Source organism: Pelecanus crispus, chromosome 11 (genome assembly GCF_030463565.1).
Source record: "Pelecanus crispus isolate bPelCri1 chromosome 11, bPelCri1.pri, whole genome shotgun sequence".
NCBI lineage: Eukaryota > Metazoa > Chordata > Aves > Pelecaniformes > Pelecanidae > Pelecanus > Pelecanus crispus.
The window spans coordinates 30,933,114-30,957,521 of NC_134653.1; the positions used below are offsets into that span (position 1 = coordinate 30,933,114).

The 24,408-nt window shown below is 46.7% G+C and overlaps 1 protein-coding gene across 5 annotated transcripts in view; it reads left to right on the top strand.

Moving 5' to 3' along the window:
• Positions 1-24,408, top strand: part of CORO1C (coronin 1C) — a 60,256-nt gene that overhangs the window by 16,630 nt on the left and 19,218 nt on the right. For 4 of the 5 annotated variants that reach the window (XM_075719157.1, XM_075719158.1, XM_075719156.1 and 1 more), the window contains exon 2: positions 15,907-16,106. The exons of the other annotated variant lie outside the window; for it this stretch is intronic. In XM_075719157.1, coding sequence (XP_075575272.1) covers positions 15,912-16,106 — 195 coding nt within the window. In that variant the 5' untranslated portion in view covers positions 15,907-15,911. The remainder of the gene's footprint in view (positions 1-15,906; positions 16,107-24,408) is intronic. 5 annotated transcript variants of the gene reach the window in all.

The window sequence follows — 24,408 nt, forward strand, 5'->3', positions numbered from 1 at the left end:
GAGTGATACAGCAAAGGACGCTGAGAGATCTGCCCTCAGTAGCTGTTCCATGCATCATGTTCAAGTTTAATGCTAGACTTTAATGACGGCTTCATAAAATGGCTCATTAAGGCACAGCGTTGCATTTTATCGTCAGAGGATTTATGTTATTGGTTTTAATTCGATTATCGATTCCGAGGAATATGACTTGGATGCCAGCTTCCTATTTTGAAGACATGAGCACAACACTTCCTGGCCTGAGTTTGCAGCTTGGTGAGGTCATCAGCGCACCACTCCCAGGGCTAGGAATGTCCTTTCAGGCAAACTCACAGGCACATTTTCACTTGACTTTTAAAGTATGGGTTTGTTTGTTTTGATTTTGGTTTACTGAGGCTTTCGTGATAATCTCAGGCCTTCTCTAAGGATGTGTTGGAACAGAAACTCACTGAGGATTTGAAGTGCCCCAGTTTAAGCGTTTACAGGGCATGTGAACAAGAATTAAATAAATGTCTGTATTCTCTTCTAGCTCTTTCCCTGTAATCTCCCCCACCTAATATTTTTGGTTTGCTTATATTCTGGTGGTTAACTCTGAAATTAGTCTGATTAGAAACTGCTTACAGCTTCAGTTTACAGTCACCCTGGTTATGTAGCCACGTGAAAAGTCAGATTGTTGGTGGCTTTAGGTTGACAGGGTGCGAACTGGTATTTTTTTTTTTGTCCTGATATGCACAAACGCAGGTGGTGGTGGCATTGCTGGGGCGAACGCCAAGTCAAAACGAAGGCAAAAAGGTTTAGGTTAGCTGAAGTGACTCAGGAAAGCTAGCCGTGAAAGTTAATTATTCCAGATGTGTTTGAATATACCAGTATAGTTGGGAAACGGTTACTGGGCCCTTTCTTTCTATTTGCTGATAGGATTGCTTTGTTCCGTTTTTCCACATGTGAGTAACTATACTAAAAATGGATTATTTGTTTCTTTTTGACGTTACAGTCGCTCAGTACATGACTTTATATGTGTTTTTGGGTGGTAGCATTAGGCAGGTAAAATAGCAGGGTGACGCTAGAATTACTCGGCTTCGTGGCGTAGCAGTGACGAGCCTGCGAGGTCCCACCGGCAGGTCTGGCTTTGCGCTGGAGGACTCTCTGATGCTGAGTCTGGCGCTGATGGTCCTCAGAGGAGCAAACTGTCTGGAGAGGTTCCTAATGGAATATGCCAGCCATTAGTTGTATTACCAGCCATTAGTTGTGTATGTGCCTGTATGGGTTTGTGTAGCGGATACAGATCTGCTCAGAATTAATGGCTGGATGTGGAGGTAATGATGTAGCTATAAAGTAGAAGGTGACTGTTGGGCAAATAGATAATTTTTACTTTACACCTCTCCCATGCAGTTCTTCATGCCAATAAGACAGATGTCATCTCTTTACAGCAGACATCTTCGTAACAAATCACAAAGCGCTCCTGAAATGGAAGAGGCTTTTGTGATGGAATACCATAAAAGCTTTAAAGTCCCGCTCTGTAGGTCAGGAACTAGCAAGGAACTTGACAGAGAAATAATGAAAATGGTATCTGCTACTGCCTCCGAAGGGGAAAAAAAAAATTATGTTCTTTCGAAGGCTGCCAGCCTGCTGGCACTCTCATGGTGCTCGTTGACAGAAGAGGTCTCCTTGGTTTAGAGGAGACAAAGTAAAACATGGACTCTTTGACCATCTTTCCTCTTTACTTTTCTTCTTTGTTAATGAGTTAGATACCAAGGTAGAATCGCCTGCATTGGAGAAGGGACAACAGCATCTCTTCAACATTATCACTTTGCTGCTTCAATGTTATTTGCTTTGTCTTATCCCAATTTTGTTGATGGTAACAATAAATTATATATAATATGCTTTTTGCTGTGAGCATGTAATGACTCTTTTGAGGTCTGGCTCTCAGTGGCAGAAGCTGGATGTGGTTGGATTGGTTATAGTGACTCTGTTTGACATTGAGCTGGGCCTCTCAATCCATCATAATTAGGTTTCTCTTGTTTTCCCTTTTAATAATTTAATTTGAAAAAGCAATGGAAATAAAATTAAAACAGTGGTGGGATCTGCCTTAAAGTGATTAAGGTTCAGCCTGATGCGGTCAGGCGCGCTGAGATGAGCTCGCAGCTTTCATCTGGAGTATTGCTGAGCTGCGCCTAAGGCCAAGTTAAACCATGGTCCTTTAGGAAGGATCATGGTTTCCCTGTGGCTCTCCAAATCTTGGCCGGCCATAGCATCTTTTGTATGTAATCTGTGTATGCACAAGCATGTATGTAATCTATGTACGGTGGTTCTTAGCCGAAAATTAAAGGCAGCCATTTCTGCAGTCTTATCAAATATGCCTGAGCAGGATTTCATAAAACTAGATGGGGATGGTGTGCCTAAAACTACACCTTGTTTGCATCCATGTGTGAACCTAGGCAATACAGTTTGCCTGCAGCTCCTGGTATAAGTAGTCCCTGCAAAATGGACTTTTTTTTTTGTCACTCTGGTTGGAGTATTTAGAAATGTGGGAACTTCTCCCTTCCCCCTCCATCCCCCTAGTTCTGCATATAGTTGCCATAGAGACTGTGTTCTGGAGTCGCTGAAAATCCATTGTTTATCTCGCGTAAATGTATAAACCTGCTGTATTGAAACATTACATTTTGAAGCATCCTGTTCCTGTGCAAATCTGATAGGGACTTGACATCCTACCGTGCTGCAGATTTGGATATTGGACGTGCGTCTCGGGCACAGTCAGACAAACTGATAATGGGTATAATTAGCACCACCAGGGATTAGCAGGCAATAACAAATTCAAGCCGTAGTAAGCATTCTGTCCCTTGGGAGCCGGGCAAACTGGCAGTGCTGGGCAGATGATCACTTGATAGGGAAGATAGTCATCAGCAAAGGCTCCATGGCAGGGCCTCAGCTCAGTGCTAGTGTTTCCTCTTCAAATTGCCTTTTTTTCTTTTTTTTTTTTCCCTTCTTCCCCCTCCCCCCTGCCTTTAAATACTTAAAAACTTCACAGTGTGTTAGTTCGCGCTGGAATCTTGAACACTGATGGACTTGGGGTATTCGCTTGGCATTTGCTTGGCATTTTTCATCATACGGTGGCCAGTCAGCGTTACAGTTGTTTCTTGCAGCTACCCATGTGAAACAGATTGATATGCTTGTTTCCAAATTGGAAATGTGAGCTTAAGCATTTTGCTCAAGGTCTTGCAGGTACTAGGCTGGGAATACTTCTAGCATATAATATTAAGTGTACTTGTTTTACAGATAGTTCAAATATATGCACCAGCACACACGGTGGGGTGCGTGTGTGTGTATAAATGGCCATTCTTACACTTAGCTTTTCAGCTGTTAATTTCTTACTGCTGTACTTCTATTAATTATACTGTATTTTGGAGGTTGGAGTAAATAGGCACAAAGCTGTCTTGTGCAGAACAGGAGGTGGATTAAATTTTTTCGAGTTTTCAGTGAAATTTTTTTTAAGGTTTATTTTCATTTTTGGATCTGCTGAGATTGGTCTGCAAGGCAGGAAAAAATCCTGAGCCAGCTTAGACAGACATGAATTGCCAGACAGACTTCAGCGATATATACTGCTTTAGCACAGCGTGAAGTGTAGGCACAAAACACTTCTAGCTGAGTGTCGTTGTCCCTTCCAGCATCTTTTTCCTGGCCACTGCTGCTTTCTGGAGCAATTTGTTAAAGTTCTGTGTGGTGTTTTAAGGTGCTGTTGTTTAAAGGTGCGTTACCCTGGTTTGGCCTCCTGTTTCACCATGCTTTGGATACACTTCATTTTGCTCCCTGATGTTTTTTTGGGGGGGTAAAGGTTATCTTTTTGTTCTTTACATGCAGTGCTTGCCCCATTGATCTTCTGGCCTACTAAGGGAATTCTTAAGCACTATGAAAGATCACATAAAAACCAGCTGGGGCTTATCTCAGCGTAATACTGCCTGTTGTTTTGGCTGGTCTCCTCCAGAACTGCTGTAAATGCCACAGGGCCTCTCAAAGGGCTGGAAGCGTGGGTTGCACGTGCAGTAACATGACTGTCAAGCCGACAGGTAAGTAAAGCTTAAAGGTCATCAAACACAGGCTGTAATTCTTCATGCCCCTTACTGAAAACAAGTTCCCCAGCTGAGAGCAGCCAGCTGCAGGTCCCTTTCCCAAGAAATCAGCCTTTGCCCAGCGTGTGTCAGGGTGCGATTCTCCCCGTCAGGTAGGCAGAGAGCTGCCGTGGGGGTGTCGGGGACAGCAGGTACACCCCTCGTCCTTGGCACAGGGAGCCTGTGGGTGTAGGAAGGTGTTTTTTCTTCTCGCACCTGAAATCTTTCTTCGTAGTGTAGCAGGAACGTTTATTAAAGCTGCTTACTAAACTAAATACACTTTCCTAAAGTCAGGGTGTTTTTTTTTTTTTTTTCTTGCCTACCTGGAGAGGTGAGAAAGGTGCTCCGTGTTGTACTCGTGGTTTGACACCAGCTCGCCCAGGTTGCTGCCCTCTTGGCTGTGGCGTGCAGCGGCCGGGGCTCTGCCGCAGCACAGGACAGCAGCCTTGGCCTGAAATGGATCAGCAACAAAGAGCATCTGTAGGATAGAGGAAGTGTGTTTGAACTTGGAACCCTTTGCTAAAACAGATGTTTGAGGGGCTGTAATTGGTACCACAAGATAGGGATTTAAAATCAAGTTAGCAGATTGAACTATCTGGATTTGAGTTTTAGCCTCCTCCAGTCCCTTCCTCCCTCCCCCAGCCCTGATTTCAAATTGCATGTTACGGAAACGGGACAGAATGACAATGGTACTCTTTGAATTATAGGCTGCTTGGCCAGAAGAGCTGGCAGGACAGCAAATGGAAATCTGGAGAAATAGACGCCAGTTCCAACTGTGAGAATTGAGATTCATTTTGCAGCTTATTTGTACAGCATTAAAATCTGAAATGCATTTGTGTTGTCCAGTCTGAACCTCCTGCATTCTTCTATGCTGAGGATATTGTCTTGTCTTTGACAATTAACCATTGTTGGGTTTATTTGGAGAACATCAAAAGTGCAACCTGAGTGCCTCACCTGTCGGATGGGTGTTACTGAGTAGCTTGGGAAGTGAAAGTTGCTAATTGGGCTCAGAGTTAGCTAGCATTTGGATGAAGGAGTTTCTTAGGGTATGCTAACCAAGCCTGTTACTACTTTTTGCAGTAGAGTGTCTCCATTCAAAATTATAGTGTGATGGACCACACTGGTCTGTGCTGTAACTCCAGTCTAACCATGACGCTGTCCAGGTCTCTGGCCCGTCACATTTGCCATTGCAGGGCTGGGAACAAACTTCAGACACCACGACAGCGGCGTACGGCTGCAGTGCTGGTCCCAGAGGCGCTGCCATTGCGCTTGGCCGTGCCATCCTGCTCCTCTCTGATATCCCCCGAGGCAGCGCTGTCTTCTCAGCAGGCTCCCGGCAGGTCTGGGTGTTGTGCTCCATCCAGCAGACCAGCGGAGCATTTGTGGTCAGGCAGGGCCATCTGGAGAATGCTGCATCCTCGCTTGGTCAGTCTGACTCACACTTGGCTGGTCTATTTGTGAGCCTCGGTTGTGCTGATCTGTTGTTTCTGCTTTATTTCTAAGTTGTGAGGAATTTGTGTCCAGGATAACTTTATGTTTATAGTGGAGGGCTTTCTGCAGGTCTTGGTTTCCCGATGGTGGCTCTCAGGCTGTAGTGCTAGAGTGCTCTCGAAGAACTGGGACCTGCGACCTTTTATCTGCAAGACCGCTTATCTCCTTAAAGCATCTGTAGCATAGTTTCTTCCTGGGGGTACCATGGTATGTTGTAGTTGAGGAAGAATAGAAAACAAAAACAGTTTATCAAGTCCTTTGGAGATTCCTCCTTTTGCTAAATCTTCTTGTCATTTTTTTAAGGAATGATCCAATTAACTGTAAGCAAGGAGAAGCAGAGTAATGTTTCCAATAATGTCTTAAAGCCACCAGAGTTTAACAGGAAATGCGCTTACCTTAGAAAATACTGTTAATCAAATTAGCGTCACGTCTGCACCTCTTCTTGACTTTTGCAGAATGGGAAGTCCTGCACGTGTTACTCTTTCTGTGCGTTAGGCTCCCAGTACCTGGGTACTGCTGTCTGCTTGGCTTCTAGCTTCAGTTCATCATTGAAGAGGACAGACTGCATCCTGCATCTGGAGTTGAGTTTCAGGTCTAGTGGCTACCGGTGAGCTCCTCTGTCACACATGTAGAAAGACTTACGGGTGCCGTTTATTTCATTTGGGCATGTTTGATTGCTTCAAGTTGTAGGAGAAAATACAGTTGTTTTCTGCTGTTAGCACTCTGTCATGTTAGAAAAAAGCGTTTGTCCCTTAGCTGGTTAGTTGGGGAAAGGTGGGGCCTGGTGGCGATTAGGTGAGAAATTAGTGAAGCTATGGTGGGGAAGAGCTCTTTTCTCTGTTTGTAACCACCATCCTTAGCTGGTACTAAGCTTTTGCCCAAAACCAGGTTTAAAAAAAAAAAGTTTGTGATGTGTCTCAGGAATATGGTCTGGAAGAAGCTTGCATGTAACCTTCAAGAGAGCAGAAGAATTCAGCAAATTGGGGTAGCAGCTCTGAACAGATTGATACTTCCTTGTTAGCTCTCTTGCACTGATAAGGGAACTAGGTCAGCTCTATGGAGAAAGCATTTTATCTGCATACTTCTCTTAACTGGAATCCTGGCGCTTGGCTGTTGTAACAGGCTTGCTGACTTGCAGCTCTGCACAGGGGGTTGTGCTCTCCGTCTCATGTTTTCCTTGGGGTCAAAGTGTGGTCTGAAGCCCTGTTGCTTTCCTCTCTGTGGCATGTGCTGCTTTTACTGTGGGGGTGATGCAGTCAGTCCCCAGGGGTGTAAGTAGCATCTTCCATCGTGCTGGTGTAATGTCTCTGGCTGAAGTTCATAGGGCTGTTGTTCAGCTCTGGAAGTGCATTGCTCTGTCTCTTGGCAGTGGCGGAGGATACAGTGTGCAAAGAAGCATCTCTGGTGTTTATTCCAGTGGAGCAAGTGGAGGAGAATGAAGGCTCTCAGAGGGGAGCATATGAAAGGCTATGGCCTTCTGTGGTCAGCTGCTGGAACAGCGGTGTCTTAAGGTGGGATTCTGTCTACTCCAGTGCAGGGTTTCCCTTTCCTCACCCAGTAAAGCTTGGCTGGTGCCCACCGACTCTGTAACTGTCTCCGCTGGCAGCAAAAGTGGAAGCTGAAATGCAGAGATGCACTGAGGCATCTGGGATGCTTCATCCACAGGTACCCTAGTCCTCTTTTCCCCATGTATTCTGTATGTTACTTGCCTTTATGAGGTTTTTGTCCTGGGTTTCAATGCCTTTTTTTTTTTTTTTTTTTTCCCCTTCCTTCTACTTTGCTTTCCTCTGTCTTCTGTTTTCATTTTTCCTAACCTTTTTTGCTCAGCCTGTGTTGAATTGCCATCATCCAAATATCCCCCAATACGTCACGCATCACAGCCTCTGAGGTCGGCAGCTTTAGTGCCAGCTGACGGAAGATGCTATAAAAGATGTAAACCCAAAAGAGGAGATTGGTTTGGAGGTTGTTGCTCTGGCACCCGTTCCTGCTCCTCAGCTGCCTCGCTGTTTCAGATCCAGGGTTTGTGTAACTGCTGTAGTGTTTCTTTTTGCTGGTTATCCATCCCATTATGGCCTCCTGATAAATTATTTTGTGTAATGATTTTTGTGTGCGTTCATTGCTCTAACTTTATGGTAGATGACACAGATTAAATGAAGCCAGACAGTGTTCTCTGTTCAGGGTAATGACTTTCAACTGCAGTGTCCTTTTGTCACTGTAAATTACGGTAAATGATGTAATGTTAGACCGTAAAGATACAAGCTACAAAATGGTACGAGTAGCAAGATCCTCCAAGAAGATGAATTGCATACCTGGAAATCTTTAAGTGAAAATATCCACTGCGTCCCTATGTGCATGTGGAAGGAGCGTCAGCCACAGCATGGGAGATGTGCACTTGAGACAAGCATGTGCAGGGTAAACACTTAGGAAGTAACACGTGCTTCTTCATGATGCCTAGGAGATTTAAGCAGTATAGGCACTTCTGACTTAGAGTTCTTCATATTATAATGGTCTTAGTATGATTGTTTCAGGGTACGGCTCTGAAAAACAGAATCGTATCAAGTATTTCACAGGTTAGAACCAACACCTTGCACTTTGTCCAGAATAGCAATTTTAGCTTATTTTAAGTTTGGGTTGTGTTACATTTTTGAATGTGCTGGGCTCCCTAGTTGAGATATAATCGAATTCCCTGGTAGTTTGTGGTTTAGGTTCCCATCCCAAAATAGAATCTCGCCAGTGGTATAACAGCTGGAAATTTCAGTATTAAGTTCATATTCCAGCTTTTTGTCTTTAAAATGAAGTGAAATCAGATGGCAGGGTCTTGCTCAACCTAGACTAAAGTAACCAAAGACTGAAAATAATCTATGCACAAATATGATGTATTTTGGAATTGTGACCATCTGTAGCAGTGTTCACCCTTGGTTTAAATAACTCTGAACATCTGAAAACAAAAGTTCTGTCAGCAATGGACTTAATATGAATTGATTTGAAATGGTATACCATAGAGGGAATAGCATTATGTTTAAAAGTAGAGGACTGCATCAAGGTATTTGTGGCTGTTCCTTTTTTCTGCCAGAGGTTTCATGTGAAGTTGTAGGGTGAACTGAAATTTTTGTGGCCATGTGATTTCCCTCCCCCCACCCCCCCTTCCTCCTTTGCCCAAATATTGCAAGACTTAATATCATGAGACTGTGTTCATTGATTCCCTTGATACTTGGGAAGGGAGATGAAGTCCTCCTTCAGCCTTGCTGCTGGCATCTCCACTGGTCTCCACCGTCTCTCACTGGTTCTCCACCGCAACAATGGTGGCAATTTACTGCTGTTGTGGTCTAATGCCAGTCGTGGCCCTGAACTTGCTGTAGGACACGTACTTGCCTTGGTCTCCCGTGGTGGTTAGCTTGCTCCTTTGGGGCTTGTCAGTCTGTGCTCACTTGGTTTCAAAGAAGAGATGGTCTTCGCTGTCCTTGCTATCTGTGTGATTCAACTGGTGGAGCTGGCGGCAAACGCTTGCCTGCTTGCTTCACCCACGGATGTGTCTCACTTTCCTTCCTCTGCCAAAGGTGTGCTCAAAAATGCTGACCTTAAAGTGATCTGGCAGACTTTTCTTCTAGATGAGTGAGTCTTCTAAGACAACACTGTGCTGTGCAGTATGGTTCAGACTAAAGTATTTATGTGGAATATGTGTAGCTGGACTAAGCAGAAGGCAGCGTATGTCCACGGGCACACATATGCTTGTGTACAACGTGCCATGCACACGCATAGGTTACAGAGAACCCCACGGAGGTTGCACAACCAAGCGCTGTGAAGTTAAGAAATGTCAGAAGTGAGCGATTAGGAAATAACATGGGTAATACTTGTTCCCTTTTTTCACATGCGGTGGGGTACGGCTGTTGCTCAGTCGCTGCTCCGCCGGCCCCTTGCTCTGCTGGGCACGCAGTGGTGGCTGCGGCGGTGGGATGGAGTCGATGGAGTCCTCCTTGCCTGTGTGGAGCAGGAGGTGCGATGGGATGGTGGTCTCTTTATGCCCTTAAAACCTCTGAATGCTTTATATGCTCTGCTCCATATGCGGCTCTGTACCTTATCTACCATGTGATGTTCAAAGTGCTCTGGAGAGTGAATTACTGGATTCCTTGTGGGCTTTTCTCTGGTGCTTATCTCCGTGATGGCCAACTGCTCCACAGATGTGGCTCAGCCCTGCTGTGAGGGAGGGTATTTTCTCTGTGCTGGGGGCACTTAGACCTCAGGTTGAAACATCCATGGCCTGATTATTGGTTTAGGATTATAAAATACTTTATATTATTTTTTTTAAAAAAGGTTTCGGCTCTGAGCACTCATCGCTTTTGCAGGTGAGGCCCAAGCATCTCAGCCCAGGCGTTCAGAGAGACCTTGGGCTGCACGGTCCATGCGTCGGTACTCGAGAAACCTCTGGGCTTCCCCGCATCAGGCGCCCGTGGCGTGGGCTGTCCCGTGTTGCAGTTTCACCAGTGGGACGTCCCTCTCCTTGCTGGTCCCAGCACCCTGTCCAACCCGTAAGAGATGAGGCAGGTGCCTCCTGGTATTAATCATCATTTGTAATCAGTGCTGCTGGCATTGCCTATAGTGTATCTTGATTTTTTTTTTTCTCCCCCTCCCTTCCCCCCCCCTTATCTGCTTCTCATTTGTTAGTAGTTATCTGAGGCTGTACATTTATTCCAAAGCTGCCATTGAAGTGTATGCAACCTCTTCAATAAGGCTCTAACTCTGTGTCTGGGGGCTCACCATCAACAGCTGCAACTTATCTTGACATTTTCCACTTAAGGAAGAGCCTTTCCAGTCCCAAGTACCAACCTTTTGTAAGTGCCGCTCTCCCTATCCAGTGGATTTGTATCTCCTTGCCCCCCTTTACCAGTAGCCCACGGCTGCCTGTGACTTAAACCAGCCTTTTATTTCCAATGTCTCTCTTTCCAGAAGGGATCACAATCACATGGGCTGAGCAGGATTTTGCCATTAGTGGGGGGTTTTCCTGTAAGTGTTCCCTAGCAGGATGCGTTTCCTCTTGCATAAGCAGGCTGAAAACCCTCCAAAGCCACAGAAATACATCTGTTGGATTCTTGAGACAGATAAATCCTTTATAAACAGGAAAATGGGCAAACTCATGGTAACTCTTGTGACACATCACGATGGGAGATCAGAAAGAAATGGAATGAAAAGTATCACTGTGCAAGCATGGCTGACGGCATCCTGCATTTCTAAGGTCCTTTTAAATGCTGACACAAAGGCCAGAGGCTGAGCTGTACGGCGGGCACAGCCACTGGGAGACGAAGTTAAGTGTTTGGTAAAATTCAGCTAGAAGTCACTTGACATTTGGGGGGGGGGGGAAGGAAAAGTTTTGAAGGCTCTTCCCAATGTCCCCACCAGGACGTGTAAGATGTCGTGTGTCACGGAACGGGGTCCAGGAGATCAGCGCAGTCATAGATCTGTCAGCACTTCTATTGTAGTGGCCTTTGCAGGGTGTCTAACGCTTCTGTTTTAATTTTGCTGAGGGCTGTAACTCTGGCAAAATTTAGACTCCTTTCAACTCCCAGTCGTGAGGTTTTAAATCCTCCGAATTTGTACTTTACCAAAAAAACCCCAAAATTTCCTGTCTAGCAAGTGTATGGAGATCGTTCCAGCTCCTTAGCTACGATTTAACAGCACAATGATCTAATTAGACTTCCTTTTTTAAAACTCTTTCTCCAAGTCCACTTCCTAAGATTAAATCCCTAGCACAGCCCCGCTGACCACGGATGCACTTTCTTGCCTACTCGGGTATTTCCAAGGTCACTTCCCAAGGGACCCAGGTCATACTTTTGCATGTGTGATAGAGGCTTAATCAGTGTTTCCTTATGGTGAATCATCTCAGATGTCGGTGTCTCACCTGATAATCCTGCAAGTGGCCAACCTGGGAGCTGCTGCCTGCAGCCTGCCTGCACCGATGGCTGCACATGGCCCTGCTGAGAGAACCTGTGGCAACCAAATTCAGCTGTGGTTTTCCTGCAGATGGTGGAGGAGGGGACCCTTTGCGCTGCAGTATTGAGAAACAAATGAGGATACTAAATGCTCTTCACGTCTTAACAAGAGGCTGGGGTAGGGAGAAGATGACTTTTTTTGGTGCTCAGGATGAAGCTAGCCCTGTTTTGTTTTTCACCTGCTCGCTTTCTGTGGTGTGCTGAGAGATCCCACAGTCGCTTGCTCTTTATAACTACAGCTTGCACATTTTCTCCCGCCCCCCCCTTCTCTTTGGAGGGCAGCCAGATCAAAATGGCTGTGATCCAACGCCAAGAATCACTCCCTTTGCTATGGAAATGAGGACTTGGAGGCTGCTCACCATGTGTTCATCAGAGAGTTCCTGCTAAGGATGATGAGCTGTAGGTGGGGAAGAGGGCAGCGAAGGTGTGCTTGAGCAAATCCGTTTGGAACAAACAAGGATATTTTTGGATACATCTGACTCTTTGCATTTTTTTAAAAGTCATTTATAGAAACCCAAAAAATTACCCTTTCCATCAAATGGTAAAAATGAGGGAAATAAAGTAGTGGAATTTCACCATAGGATAAAGGGTGTTTCTCTTCTGTTAGAGTGGAAGGGGTGGCAGACCTCCCAGTATCTGATATTTGAGAGAAGCATTTTTTTTGGTGGTGCTCTGGTATTGATCAAGCGAAGGAAAGATACAATTATCCAAGCTATACAAATAATCCTTCTTCTTAGCTATCACATCCACATTTCCAGCATTAAAGCGGACAAATTGCAAAACCCCTGGATATATGATACATTGACACGAGGCAATTTGCTGCGCGTTAACACAGCAAGGCAAGTTTAAGCCTTCGCTTTACCTTCTTCTAAACCATCAGATTTTAATCTTGATGCACAGTGGGATGGGAACATTGCCAGTGGGCGAACAGTCATGAAAATTGACTGTGCACAAAGCAGGGTACTTTTCCTTTCTCCTAGGCGAGTTACACACCCCAGGCGGATGAGCGAGTAGGTTTTTGCTGCAAAAAGACCTGCGAGGTGTGTTTTCAGAAGGGAAAGGGCCGAGCTGTTCGCAAGCTTCCTGCGGTGTTGCGGCACGTTGGGCTTTGCAACAACATCCCTGCTTCGTCGGGGTGGCCTGGTGTCACCTCGCGTGCCAGCGAGGGATGGCGGTGGCTGGGAGGAAGCGGGTGATGCCGCTCTCGCGCGGTGCTTGCTGCAGGACTTGGCACAATCGAAGCCCTGGATGCAAAAGTCCGGGCAGCAGAGCCCTGCCTGTCGTGCGGCGCCCAAACAGCTTACGGCTGGGAGGAGCCCTCTCGGGATGAAAATGTCTGACAGGTCTCTGAATGAGTCTACAATAAATTAGTAACTGGGTGTGGAACTGCATTTTTTTTTTTTTTTATGATGTATCTTAATTGGGCCTCGGGCAGCTTGCTAGTACGGTGTGTTTCTTGTCTTTCAGGGATCTTTGAGTTGAAACTCACCTTTTCTTTGTGCTTGATTCAGTGGGGCTGGGGCTCGGCTGGGATCATGCTCTGAATCCAGCCAGGGAATGGGGCTGGTGCCCCTGGACGGAGCCGTGCCTTATCCATCCACCCACCCTTCCCGCTGGGAACGGCCGCGCGTGCATCCCTGGGGAGCCCACCAAGCCGCCTGCGCTGGCAGCGCTCCACCTCGAGGCACGACGTACCATCTGCTTCGGCAGAGTTTCTCCCATCCATTTTGGATAACTTAATCTCTTCCTTTGCCTGAAAACAAAAAAAAAACCCGCATCGCACTGTGAGTGGAGCAGTTGTATTTTTTTTTTTCCCCCCAAAAAGGGTGCACTTCACTGCCAGGTGATTAATTCCGTGTGCGTAATGGTTTGCTCCTAATATTTCATAGTCCCGTTGCATGAAAGGTACTGTCTGCCCTATGGCTTCAGCTGCTCCACCCGGTTGTAGAGCTGAACGTGAACTTTCAGGGTGTTGCTGTGCATTATGAACGTAAAAAGAAATTGGTTATCTGGATTTTGCACTCTTACCTGGCGGCTGGAGCTGGAGAGCAGCTCCTGGTTTATGACTTCCCATTGCACTTTGGTGTCGCTGGGTGTGTCCAGCATGGAACAGGCCTTTTATTTGTGCTGTAAGTGAAATAGTTGGCAGACAGTATATTATGCAATTCTATTAAATGTTGTTAAGTGCAGAGGAAGCCCAAGTTCATCTATAATATGATAGTAATCATTAATAATTTATTTATTTTTTTTTTCACGTGGACATCTTAAACACGCTGATCGTTCACAAAATTTTGCATTTAAAAACTACACCTGTTTCTTCTTAAACTGCGTGAGTTCTTAATAAAACGGTGTTTGTGGCACTTCTGTAGCTTTGAAATAACGGAGTTAATTGGGGAGATTCAAGAGGACATCAGTATAGAAACGGTACCGTGAGAAACGCTGCGGGGAAAACCCACTTACTTGCAACGGCTGGAAATAAATGCAGAGCCCTTCACGCCTGTGTCACCAGCTCGAAGAGTTCAGGTCGTGGGTGGCTAAAAGCCATTGCCAGCTGCGTGGCCCTTGTGGAAGGGGTCGGTGGCCTCCACCCCACACCTGGGGACAGACGTCCCCATCGCCAAAACGACCCCGTGATCGGTGCATTTATCCTCTGTGCCCGCAGAGTAGCTGGCTTTTCCCCGAACGCGTAACCCGCTGCCTGGGCTGTGACGCTCCGTCTGGGCTTTGCTCTTGCCGCCACGCTGGTGGCTGATGGCGCTTCCACCTCGGCAGCGGGTCCGTGCCGGCAGCAGCCGCCCACGCTGGAGACGGAGCTGCTGTGGAGATGGCCAGCGCCAATTCCCGAAGGCTTCAGTTGGACGTGGTCGGGGGGGAGCTTGTGGAAAACAAACTGATTATTTTTTCTTATCTGTGCGGAAACCAGAGCATTTCACTCGATAGCTGTCTGTTATGTTAATTGTAACATTTTTCTCCTCTTCAAACATATTACCTGACTGCTTATTTCCCAGCTCTGATGAGCGCTTTCCTCTAGTTATTCAGCTTTTTGTTGCTGTTAATTTTTTTTTTTTTTTTAAACCTCCGAGACTACAAACCAGCGATCATTCTGAAGTCTCTTTTCTGCTAGGCTTTCATGCCAGTTCGAGACAGACGTACAACCTTTTATCACTTTCGCCGCAGACAGGCTGTGCAGAGGGAGTCGTGCTGGAGCCGCGCTCAGTCTCTCACTTGAGAGCGTCAGGCTGGTGGGTCTGGAGCAAGAAGCTCCATGAAGCTGAGCAGTTTTTTCCCAGCCTCTGCGTGTGCTTGGGGACCTACTGAGAGGCAAGATAGGAGGTGGCCTCTGCTTATTTTAATTTTTTTTTTTTTTTTTTTTTGCTTTCCCTAGAGACTGGGGCAGAAATATTTTTTCTCATATGTAAAAGCAAGATGCTATATGGAGGCCTCTCATTCTCCTGCAAGCCATGATTGAGGGAGAAAAATCTTGTACGATGAGAAAAGTCCTTCCCAGGTGCGAGGGCTCCGTAGATTGCATACACGGAGGGCAGTACAGTCGCTCGCTTCCAGGGTTGGTGTTTGCATGCGGTGTTGTGCCTGTGTCTTCTTCCAGGGCTTGGGTGCTGGAATTTTCCACACCAGTCCCTTTCCCTCTATTCTAACTCAAGTCGTCTTGAAAATTATTTTTCTCAAGAGGAGAAATGCTACAGACACACTAAGTTAATTTGAGTCATTAGCTTGTTTCCATTACTCCTATCTGCCTAGGAAACTAATTTTATTATTTTTTTTAGTGAGATTTTGGAGTTAGAAGAAAAAAATGGAAGCTAGCAAACATGTGGAACCACTTCACAGGGACACCGGATTTTGAGAGCTTGCATTTTTATTTACATCTTCTGGACCCTGTCTGACTTGAAAGTAAACAAGTTCAATCTGAGACCAGATTTATCCCCGAAAATATGTGGAGACTTGTCTAAAAACTGCTTTTAGGATTAGGAACTTCCTTTACTGCAATAAGAGAATACATTTACAAGGGGAAAACTGATGCTTTGCTGGCAAATTCTTTCTGTAAAACACCCTTGGAAGTGCAGTTCAGTTGTGTTTGGTGCAAGACAGCCTGAAACTTTATTTTTAGGAGGGGAAAAAAAAAAAAAAAAAAGGCAAAACTGGCTGCGAACTCAGCAGGTCTAAAGCAAGGTGCAGGAATAGTGAGTGAAATGGTATTTCTGTGTTGCTGGAAGCGGGGTGATGGTGCAGAGGAGAGGGTCCTGTGCAGGTCCTTGGCAGGCGTCTTCTGGGCAAGCAGGAGGTCCCTGTACCTGTAACTCATCTCCTTCTTTTGACGTTCCTCTTCTCTGCAGACACAATGAGGCGAGTGGTACGACAGAGCAAATTTCGGCACGTGTTTGGCCAAGCGGTGAAAAACGATCAGTGTTACGACGACATCCGCGTCTCCCGTGTTACTTGGGATAGCTCCTTTTGTGCAGTAAACCCCCGATTTGTTGCAATAATTGTAGATGCTAGCGGTGGCGGAGCGTTCCTGGTGCTGCCTTTGCACAAGGTAAGTGCTTTTTGAAAGTTTCTCTCTATTACGTGCTCAGCTTTGTCGTCATTTCGGCACTTGTTTATGAATAACATTAAGGCTGTGAAGTCTCTGCTCTGTTGTGACAAATGCTGCTCAGTGGTGCCATGTAAGAATCCATTTAATGTCTCTGTAATCAGTCTGATGCTTCCTGTACATTAAACACAGTAAATAAGCAGTTTGCTTGGCTAACCCGAGCCAACTCTTTATGGCAGAAGCTTCTACGTAGAATCATACTCCTAATGAAGCCTCTGTGATAGCAGCGGTCCGGTTTTTCCACTGTCAGGGATTCAGCTTTTTGAGCTCTGCAAGTGTCACTCAATTCAGGAATGCACCTGAACCTAATTACTCCTTGCAGCCCCATATCAGATGGATGCAGAGGAGTGAGCTGGTTCCAAGTCGGGCATTTAGTCTAGTCTAGCCTACCCTTGATTGGTTTAGAGTGGTAGTGTAGGTTAATGGTTGGACTGGATGATCTTAAAGGTCTTTTCCAGCCTAAATGATTCTATGATTCTATGATTTCCATAGGCCTCGTGGCCCTGGCATCTGAGCTGGTCTAGGCTGCTGCCAGCCCCTTCAGTTACTCTTTCTCTATACGGTATAAGACAAGAATAATCTCTGTAAGAAAACCGCTCCTCCAAGTACCATTGCAGCTGTCCTGCAGTTCTCCCAGATCACAGGGCTGTGTCTAGGCTTTATTATACTTCAGCCAGATCTTGTTATCCCCTAGTACCTGACATACCAAGGAGAGGGGCTTCATCTGATCTTGAGCAGGGAAGCACCCCTTACATTCTCTACTGTCCAAAATGCTGCTGAGTCTGCAATAACTAATCTTTCAGTGAGCCTGTATATATGCTCTACTTCTTTCCCTTATACTTTGAATTTATTTGTAGAACCCCAGGGGCATGCTTTGCACAACATGCAGAAAAGTTAGGTTCCTGTCCGTCAGCCATGAGAATGGCCGGATCAAAGATTGGGAGGGAGGCTGAAAAGATGGGTACAGAAGCCTTCCTGGCAGTCTCTTACCATGCTGTGGTATAAAGCAGACAAATGAGCAGGAGTGGTGTCTCAGACTGAAATAAATTCCTGTTGCCCCCTGATACTGCGTGGAAAAATGGCAGAGCATCTTTCTTCCACCTGTGTTGGAGAGCAGTGCTCTCGTCTCCCTTTCTAATGCTCAAATGGCAAATTCTTGTGATGAAAGTCTTTTTCTGTAACATTAATTATTTTCTTTGTGACCCTCAAGCTTCTCTTAACTATACACTTAAAACGTCCTAAGTCTGTCATCAGCCCTGTCCTTTTTTCCTAGCTCCGTTTGCAGATCTGCCCTGTTTATATATAGAAATAGTGACCAGAAGTGAATATAGCATCCCACACGGAGAGCGCATTATAGGAACAGAGGCAGCGAGTTCTCACTTATGCCTCGGTTGTGCTAAGCGAAGCAAGCCAAACCCATAGCCTCCTTAAATAGCTCTCCATTTTGCTCATCTTAACAGCCCTTCTTTGCAAGCGTTCTGGTTTGCGCTCCTCTTCGGGCCACGTGTCCTGCTCTTGCCCAAGCCACGCACGATGGCACAGATCTCGATTAGAAATTCCTTGCTCAACACGGCACGCAGTTGCACTCGTGTTGCATCACGACACAATCAAAAGGCGATGGCAGAGGACGTGCACCCCTCTTTTTTTCTCTTACTTCCCAATGTTTTCTCAGTCCCTGGCAGAAATTCCTGCTAATCCCAAGTCATGTAGCCTTTTGCATTTTTAAGTGACGTCTTATGTGTGTTTAAGTTTATTCTCTGTATTTGTCATTGCCTTTGTGCCCTCAGTGATGTTGCTGTCTTGTCTTACACAGCTACTTAATATTCACATATGACAAGGTTTCATGCAAAGCTGGAGGAACTCTGTTCCTAAACCCCCCAGCCTGACACGTTCTTTTGCAATGCAACACGTTGCTGGCTTTGCTCTAACCAGTCCCTGTGTTCCTTGTTTATTTTTATAGCCTCGGATGATGAAAGCGTGCCTTCAGTTCCTTCAACACCCTAACATTTTGATTTCTGTTTGAGCCCGTTTAGCAGAGCTATTCATTGAGTTCCCACAGCAAGATGCTCGCTGTTATATTCAGGGGAGGGGGGAAAAAAAAAAAAAAGGGTCAATTTTAAACCATGGTTTTGGTTATGATTTTAAAACTGAGCCATAAAAAGACACTTGCTGCCTTTCAGAGCCTTCAGAAGGCTGCCAGTCTGCAGGGAAAATGGCCCTCCGAGAACTTAATTGCATCGTGTCTGCTCGCATCCAGCGCTGTGCGGGTCGCTCGGAATGACTTCTAATGTGGCTTGACCTTCCGCGAGGGGTGAGCCGAGCCTGCGCTTCAAAGGGCCCGTGTAATCACAGAAAGGGAGTTTTTACTCATTTTAAATGGCTTTTTCCTTTCCAAGTTTCGGCAATACCGTGTTATTTTTTTTTTTTTTTTTCTTGCTGGTGTTCGTTGTTGTGGCGGTGGCTTTTTGCTGCCAGGAGGGCGGCTCCCGGCTCCCTCCCTGGCCATGGGCAGGGGGTCGGGGGGGGTGGTAGGGGGGCTGATTTTGGGGCGGGCGCACCCATGTGCCGGGGCGGAGGGCGCCGGGCTGCCCCGCCCCGCCCCGCCGCGCCGCGCGCGCGCGCACCCGCTCCCGCCGCAGCGGCACTGCGGCGGCCGCGGCTTTTTACCTTATATGGTCATGGCAGCGCTCGCGGCCGCCGGCCGCCGCCGCGCTGATTGGCGGGGGCGCGGCGCGGCAAGTGCGCGGCCGTTAACCCCTGCGCCGCCGCGGCCGCCCCGCCGCGCCCCTCGCCCTGCCCGGGCTCCGCGCCGCTCCTGCTCCCCTCCGGCCCCGGCCGTGGGGTCCCTCCGGGCATCCCCCGGGTGGAGGTGTGCGGAGACCCAACGGGCTGCCTCCTCCCTCCATCCCTGCATCCTGCGGGGCTCCCCGCAGAGCCCGGTGCGGAGCAGCAGCCGGGGCTGGTGCAGCTGAGCCGGGTTTGCTGGCTGTGGAAATGCTTTGTCTGAACTTCCTGTTTTCTTGCGTGCACATGTGCAGGGTCTCTGCCAGGAACTCGCCATTCTCGTGCTCCGGCAAGAGCCACGGCCGCTGCCTTTGAGTTGTGGAAAATTGCAATGCCCACAGGTTGGTTGGTCTGCAGAAAGGTGGCCTCTTGTTGGAATGAACCACATATTTTTAAAAAGCTGTAATTTATAGCAGTTAATGGTGTGTACATGATAAGAGTCAAGCTCGTCGGCATTGACTGTACACACCAGGGAAAACCACTGAAAACTTGCCTGCTTATTCTGGGCTATGGGTGACTGGTACCGAGCAAAGCGTTGTGTAGAATATCGCCATTAAACTGGAAGCTTGCAGACTTTGAGTTGATTTTCTTTGAGCCTTATCCCAGGCAAAACAGTGGGTGTACGGAGAAGGAACCACAGGATAAAACCCTTCAGTGAAGCGGTGCATGCCTCTGCCTTTGCTTGCTGGTGGGCACGTGCTGCTCCATTAGATGGAGGTCACCTCCAGCACGGTAGGTCGCTGTTAGGGAATTAAGGAAGAGTCAGGCAGGTAAGGGAATCATAGAATCACAGAATGCTTTGGGTTGGAAGGGACCTTTAGAGGTCATCCAGCCCGACCCCCCTGCAGTGAGCAGGGACAGCTTTAACCAGATCAGGGTGCTCAGAGCCCCATCCAACCTGGCCTGGAATGTTTCTAGGGATGGGGCCTCCACCATCCCCCTGGGCACTCCAGTGCCCCACCACCCTCATTGCAAAAAATTTCTTCCCTATATCCAGTCCAAATCCATCTTCCCTTAGTTCAAACCCATTACTCCTTGACTGCTTTTAATTCAGGACTAGATTCTCTTTTTTTTTTTTTTTTTGAGTTGTATTTTCACAGGTAAAATTGCATACAAGTTTATACATATAAAAATTATTCTTAAGTAAACTTTGAGTTATGCCACTGCAAAGATGTAATGGGTCCGACCCAATGAAACAGTGCTAAGTGTAGATCTTTCTATTTTTCAGATTGCTATATAAGAAATAGACAAATATCCAAATTAGCTGAAATTAATAGATGAGGGGAACGTAACAGAGAAGCGATCCCTCTGCTCGCATCCCCCGGCGATCTCCGGTGTGCGCGGATGGGTGTGTGCAGCTCACCGGGCAGGTCGGGCGCTTTCACAACAGCGTTGTGCAAGGGCCCGGAGTCGCTCGTTCTGCCTTGCCCCTGCAGCCTCCCGTGCGCAGCCCGGACGGCGCGCGTTGCTTGCTGTCGAGCTGGTGGGCTTCTCGTCTTCGCTTCCCGCATGTCGATCCCAGCAGAATGAACTCGGGACTGCAGGTTTCCTTCTGGGATGCTGTGAGGAAGGGCTGTGCCCCTCGCTGTGCCCATCTCCCTTCAGATGGCGATGGAGATCTCCCTGCCTCTGCTGCCAAAGGAGAGGGGCTGTGAGGGATATACTCGCCCAACTCGATGGGTGATCCCTGTTTTAACAGCCCAGATGAAAATTTTGTGGGTTCCTTGATGTGCTGGGGAAAGTGACTTGCAAATACCTGGGTTTAGCGCGTGGTTCTGGTGCTGGCTCTATGCTACAGCAGAGCTGGATGCAATTTTTTTTTCTTTTCCCCTCCTCAAAAAATCTTTGCTGTTTGTATCTGCAAAGAAAAAAGCTGCTGCAAAGGGTTCTTTTTTGTTTCAGTTCATCTAGAAAGATGCCTTCAGCTGAAAGTCATGTTATATAAGGCCTTTAGAAGAGGCTTATTCAGTCCCCTTTGGATATACCTTTTATTAGATTTTCCATTTGTGCGCCTGACTTCTTGTTGCACTCCCTTTACATAGGCGGCATTCCTACAGAAGCTGTGATCAGATGGGTGCCCTCAGAGGCAATTAGCATGTGGGTGGGTGAGTGCACACCTCAGGAATGATCTTCTTGAAGGAATATGTTGTTCTGCAAGTGACATGCCTTCGTGTTCAACCGTGGCATATGTAAGTGGTTAATCAGCTGTTCCATATTCTCATTCCTTCAGGAAGGACTGGAAAAAAAAAAACCCATCCTTTTCTGAATTGTGTGTAAAATAAAATCAGGAGGTACTGCTGTGATGGGTTCATTGAACCCTTCCAGCAGTTTTACCCTTCCAGCAATTTTAGGTGGAATGTGGATGGAAGGATATGAATTAAAATGAGTTGCTGTCTTCTTGACTTCGGCTGCCATGGAGCCCCTGTCAGTACTATTGCTGTAAGGTTTTTTGGGTTGTTTTTTTTTTTTTTTTTAATAGCAATGTCCCTGTCAGAGAAGTTTGCAAGGTTGAAAACTACGAAGGGATATTTCCCCCTAAATTTTGGCCAGACTTCCATGCAGCTCCAGGCAGTTTTGAATGTTGGGTGAAGAGATTAAAATTCAAGACAGCTCTGCAACAACTGAATAAAAAAGCAAGACATTGGTGTTCTTCAGATATCTAAGTTATCTTGTGACCAGTGGAACTGCTAAAAGCTGGTTTCTTGCAGATTTTTCCTACATCCAGTCTGCATAGAGCCAGTGCTCCCCAGCCCCGGTACACATCTTTCCTCTCTTGGCCCATCAGCACGTGCCCACCTCCCGTGGGTGCCTCACTAGCCCAACAGGTGCCTGCACCGCTTGGGAGGGATGTGGGCTTGAGTTATAATTGCACCTTCCCTAGTGGGGCATTAATTTGGATTTCTTTTATTTCACCTTGGATTTTTCTCTAAAGCTGATTTAAAAAAAAAAAAGTTGATCGCTGTCAGTTTGATTCCAATAGATCATCAGGTTCTAGTGTACTAGGGGAGAGAGGGCAGGCAGCGTGGCTAATAAATCTCATTTCTCTAGGAAAGCAAGCAGCAAATACTGTCCCCTGTCTTACAGTCAACCAGTAGTTCGTACAAATACTGGCTTTGTCCAATAATGAAAACGGTAGTTGCACTTGATAGTTTTGTCTGCAAGCAGGTATGAAAGCAAGGTTGTTGCACTTGGAGAGCACTACGCGTGCTCCACGTCTGCCTTCCTGTCTGTATGCGGTGGTTAAAATGGAGTGTAAGGAGTGGAGTAAGTCCTCAATAAGTTTTGTATTTGTCCAATATTCAGACGAAAAATAATGTTGCTCTACCAGCAGCATGAGTTTCTGAGTTGTCTCCATGGCGTAATGTCACTGGTTTACGTAGGATACAAACGTATATATGCAAACCGTGCGTATAAGCACACTTACGGCAGGGCTGCAGGTGGGTCTGAAAGGGAGGGTAAAATCCTTGTTTAGCTGCTTAAAACTTCCAAATAAACTGAAATCTTGGGAGTCCAGGGACAAAATGAGTTCAACAGAAATGGTTGGAATAGAAAGGCTTCTTCCCTGGGATCTGTCCAGACTTTCTTCTGTCTCCTTCCCCGTCTGCATTTTTACTGGTACAGTTTGTTTCGCTGCGGCTGATGCTGGAGTCCCAGACTGTCTGTTCCCAGCTCTCGGGGATGAGCGTGTTTGGGTGACGTGAGGCTGTTGTTCCCCGTGGATCCTTTCTGGGCGCTGCCTCCTTGCTCAGCAGCTCTGCCCTCTCTGGATGGGTGCTCGTCTTCCACTGCCCCCTGAACTGCGGTGGGTTTTTACCACTTTATCCCAGAACCCTAAAGTTCTAGGACACCGATCAGTTTTTCTTCAGTTGGAAAGGTAGTACATCTGTTTTACTAACGGGGGAATTAACTGCTTTTGAAATCATACTTCAGGTCCGGAACAAAAGAGCGAGACTGTATCTTGTTAATTGTCATGTAATTTCTGGGCAGCAGGTCTCTTTGTTTTGAATCTCTGCATCTTCTGCCCAAAGGGCTTCCTCAGCGAAAAGTTAGCTGAGGCTGAAATTTAATTTTGAAGTGTGTTTTGAGCTTTCCTCTAGAAACTGGGATGGATGTTAGTTGAAATGCTGGAGCTGTGCTGCGTGCCCAAGCTCCGAGCGGTAGGAGTTAGCAGTGGGTTGGGTTTTGGGGGGTTGTTTGTGTTGGTTTTTTCCTTTTTTTTTTTTAAAGCCAGCATGTGAGTAGCTGATTGTTGCAACTAATTCCCTGAAGGATTCTGCAGACAAACGTCCCCTTTTCCAGTGTAAAGCATCCTGCAGTTGCAACCAGCTCTTTACCTCTCCGTTCTCTGGTCAGCTGCAAGCACCCGCTGCAAACCATGAAGTCCCCCAGCTGCTGCAGCTCCTCTGCCAGTGGTGCAAAGCAAACTTCGCCATTGCTGCCTGCTCCACCCAGCTGCCCACACGCCTGAAACCCTCCAAACTGTGCTTTCAGCAGTGATGCCAAATCTGCTGGGGCCGCGCAAGTGCTGTGGTTTTTAAAGCCCTGCGCTCGCTGCTCGGGCAAGCTTTGTGCAGGATTCCTGTCTGTCACCGCGTTTTTCTTTCCTCCTCTTTGTGCATCCATTTAGGTCTGGGCACTCCGGAACAAGGACCTTTGTCTCCGTTCTGTAGCAGCCTGTAATGTCACAGCCCTGCAGCTGTCAAGGTGATAAAATGAGAACAGGAGCACTGCTGAGGAATTTTTGGAGGGTACAAGCAATATCTGCAGTGGTCCGGTTTGAAAGCAGTATGTAGTTATGAATGCCTTAAAGTCTCTTATGGCATGACATTACAGTAGACCTTTTGGGAGTAACACTTTTCATAATCTTCCGAATTAGTTATGGATGCCTTGATTGGCTTGCTGGGTGACTAATGTCTATTTGTCATGGTCACGAGAGAGCAATGCACTTTCATTACATCCTACTGCAGTATTTTCTCCCAACCGCCTCCTGCATGACCAGCTGCTGCAACCAGAGGTGGAGGCTCGGTGGCCAGAGCACATTAGACTTCACTCGACTGGAGTTTGTGAAACTTGAGTTTGTTGTAAGGAAAATAAACAATTTAGCCAAGAAAAAAGGTATATACTCTCTAACAGAGAAAAGGTACCGGTCGGTTTGTATTTCAGACTTTGCAGTTGTGACCCGATTTCCTTCCTCAAACTTCTGCAAAGTACGGGTGGGGGAATTGCTTTTGCTTATGCAACTTGATGCCACTTCCCTATTTTAAATTGTGATTTTAATGAGCACAACCATGGGTTGGGGGAAGCAGCTGTTCTCAGTGATATTTTTACCATGATCCATGAGCTGTTTCCTGCAACCAATTGCCCTTTTCTGGCAGAGATGTGATCATGAGAGAGTCAAATTAATTCATAAAACTAGCACTTTTAGGAACAGTTTTCCTGTGATGCTTATCTGTCCCTTCTG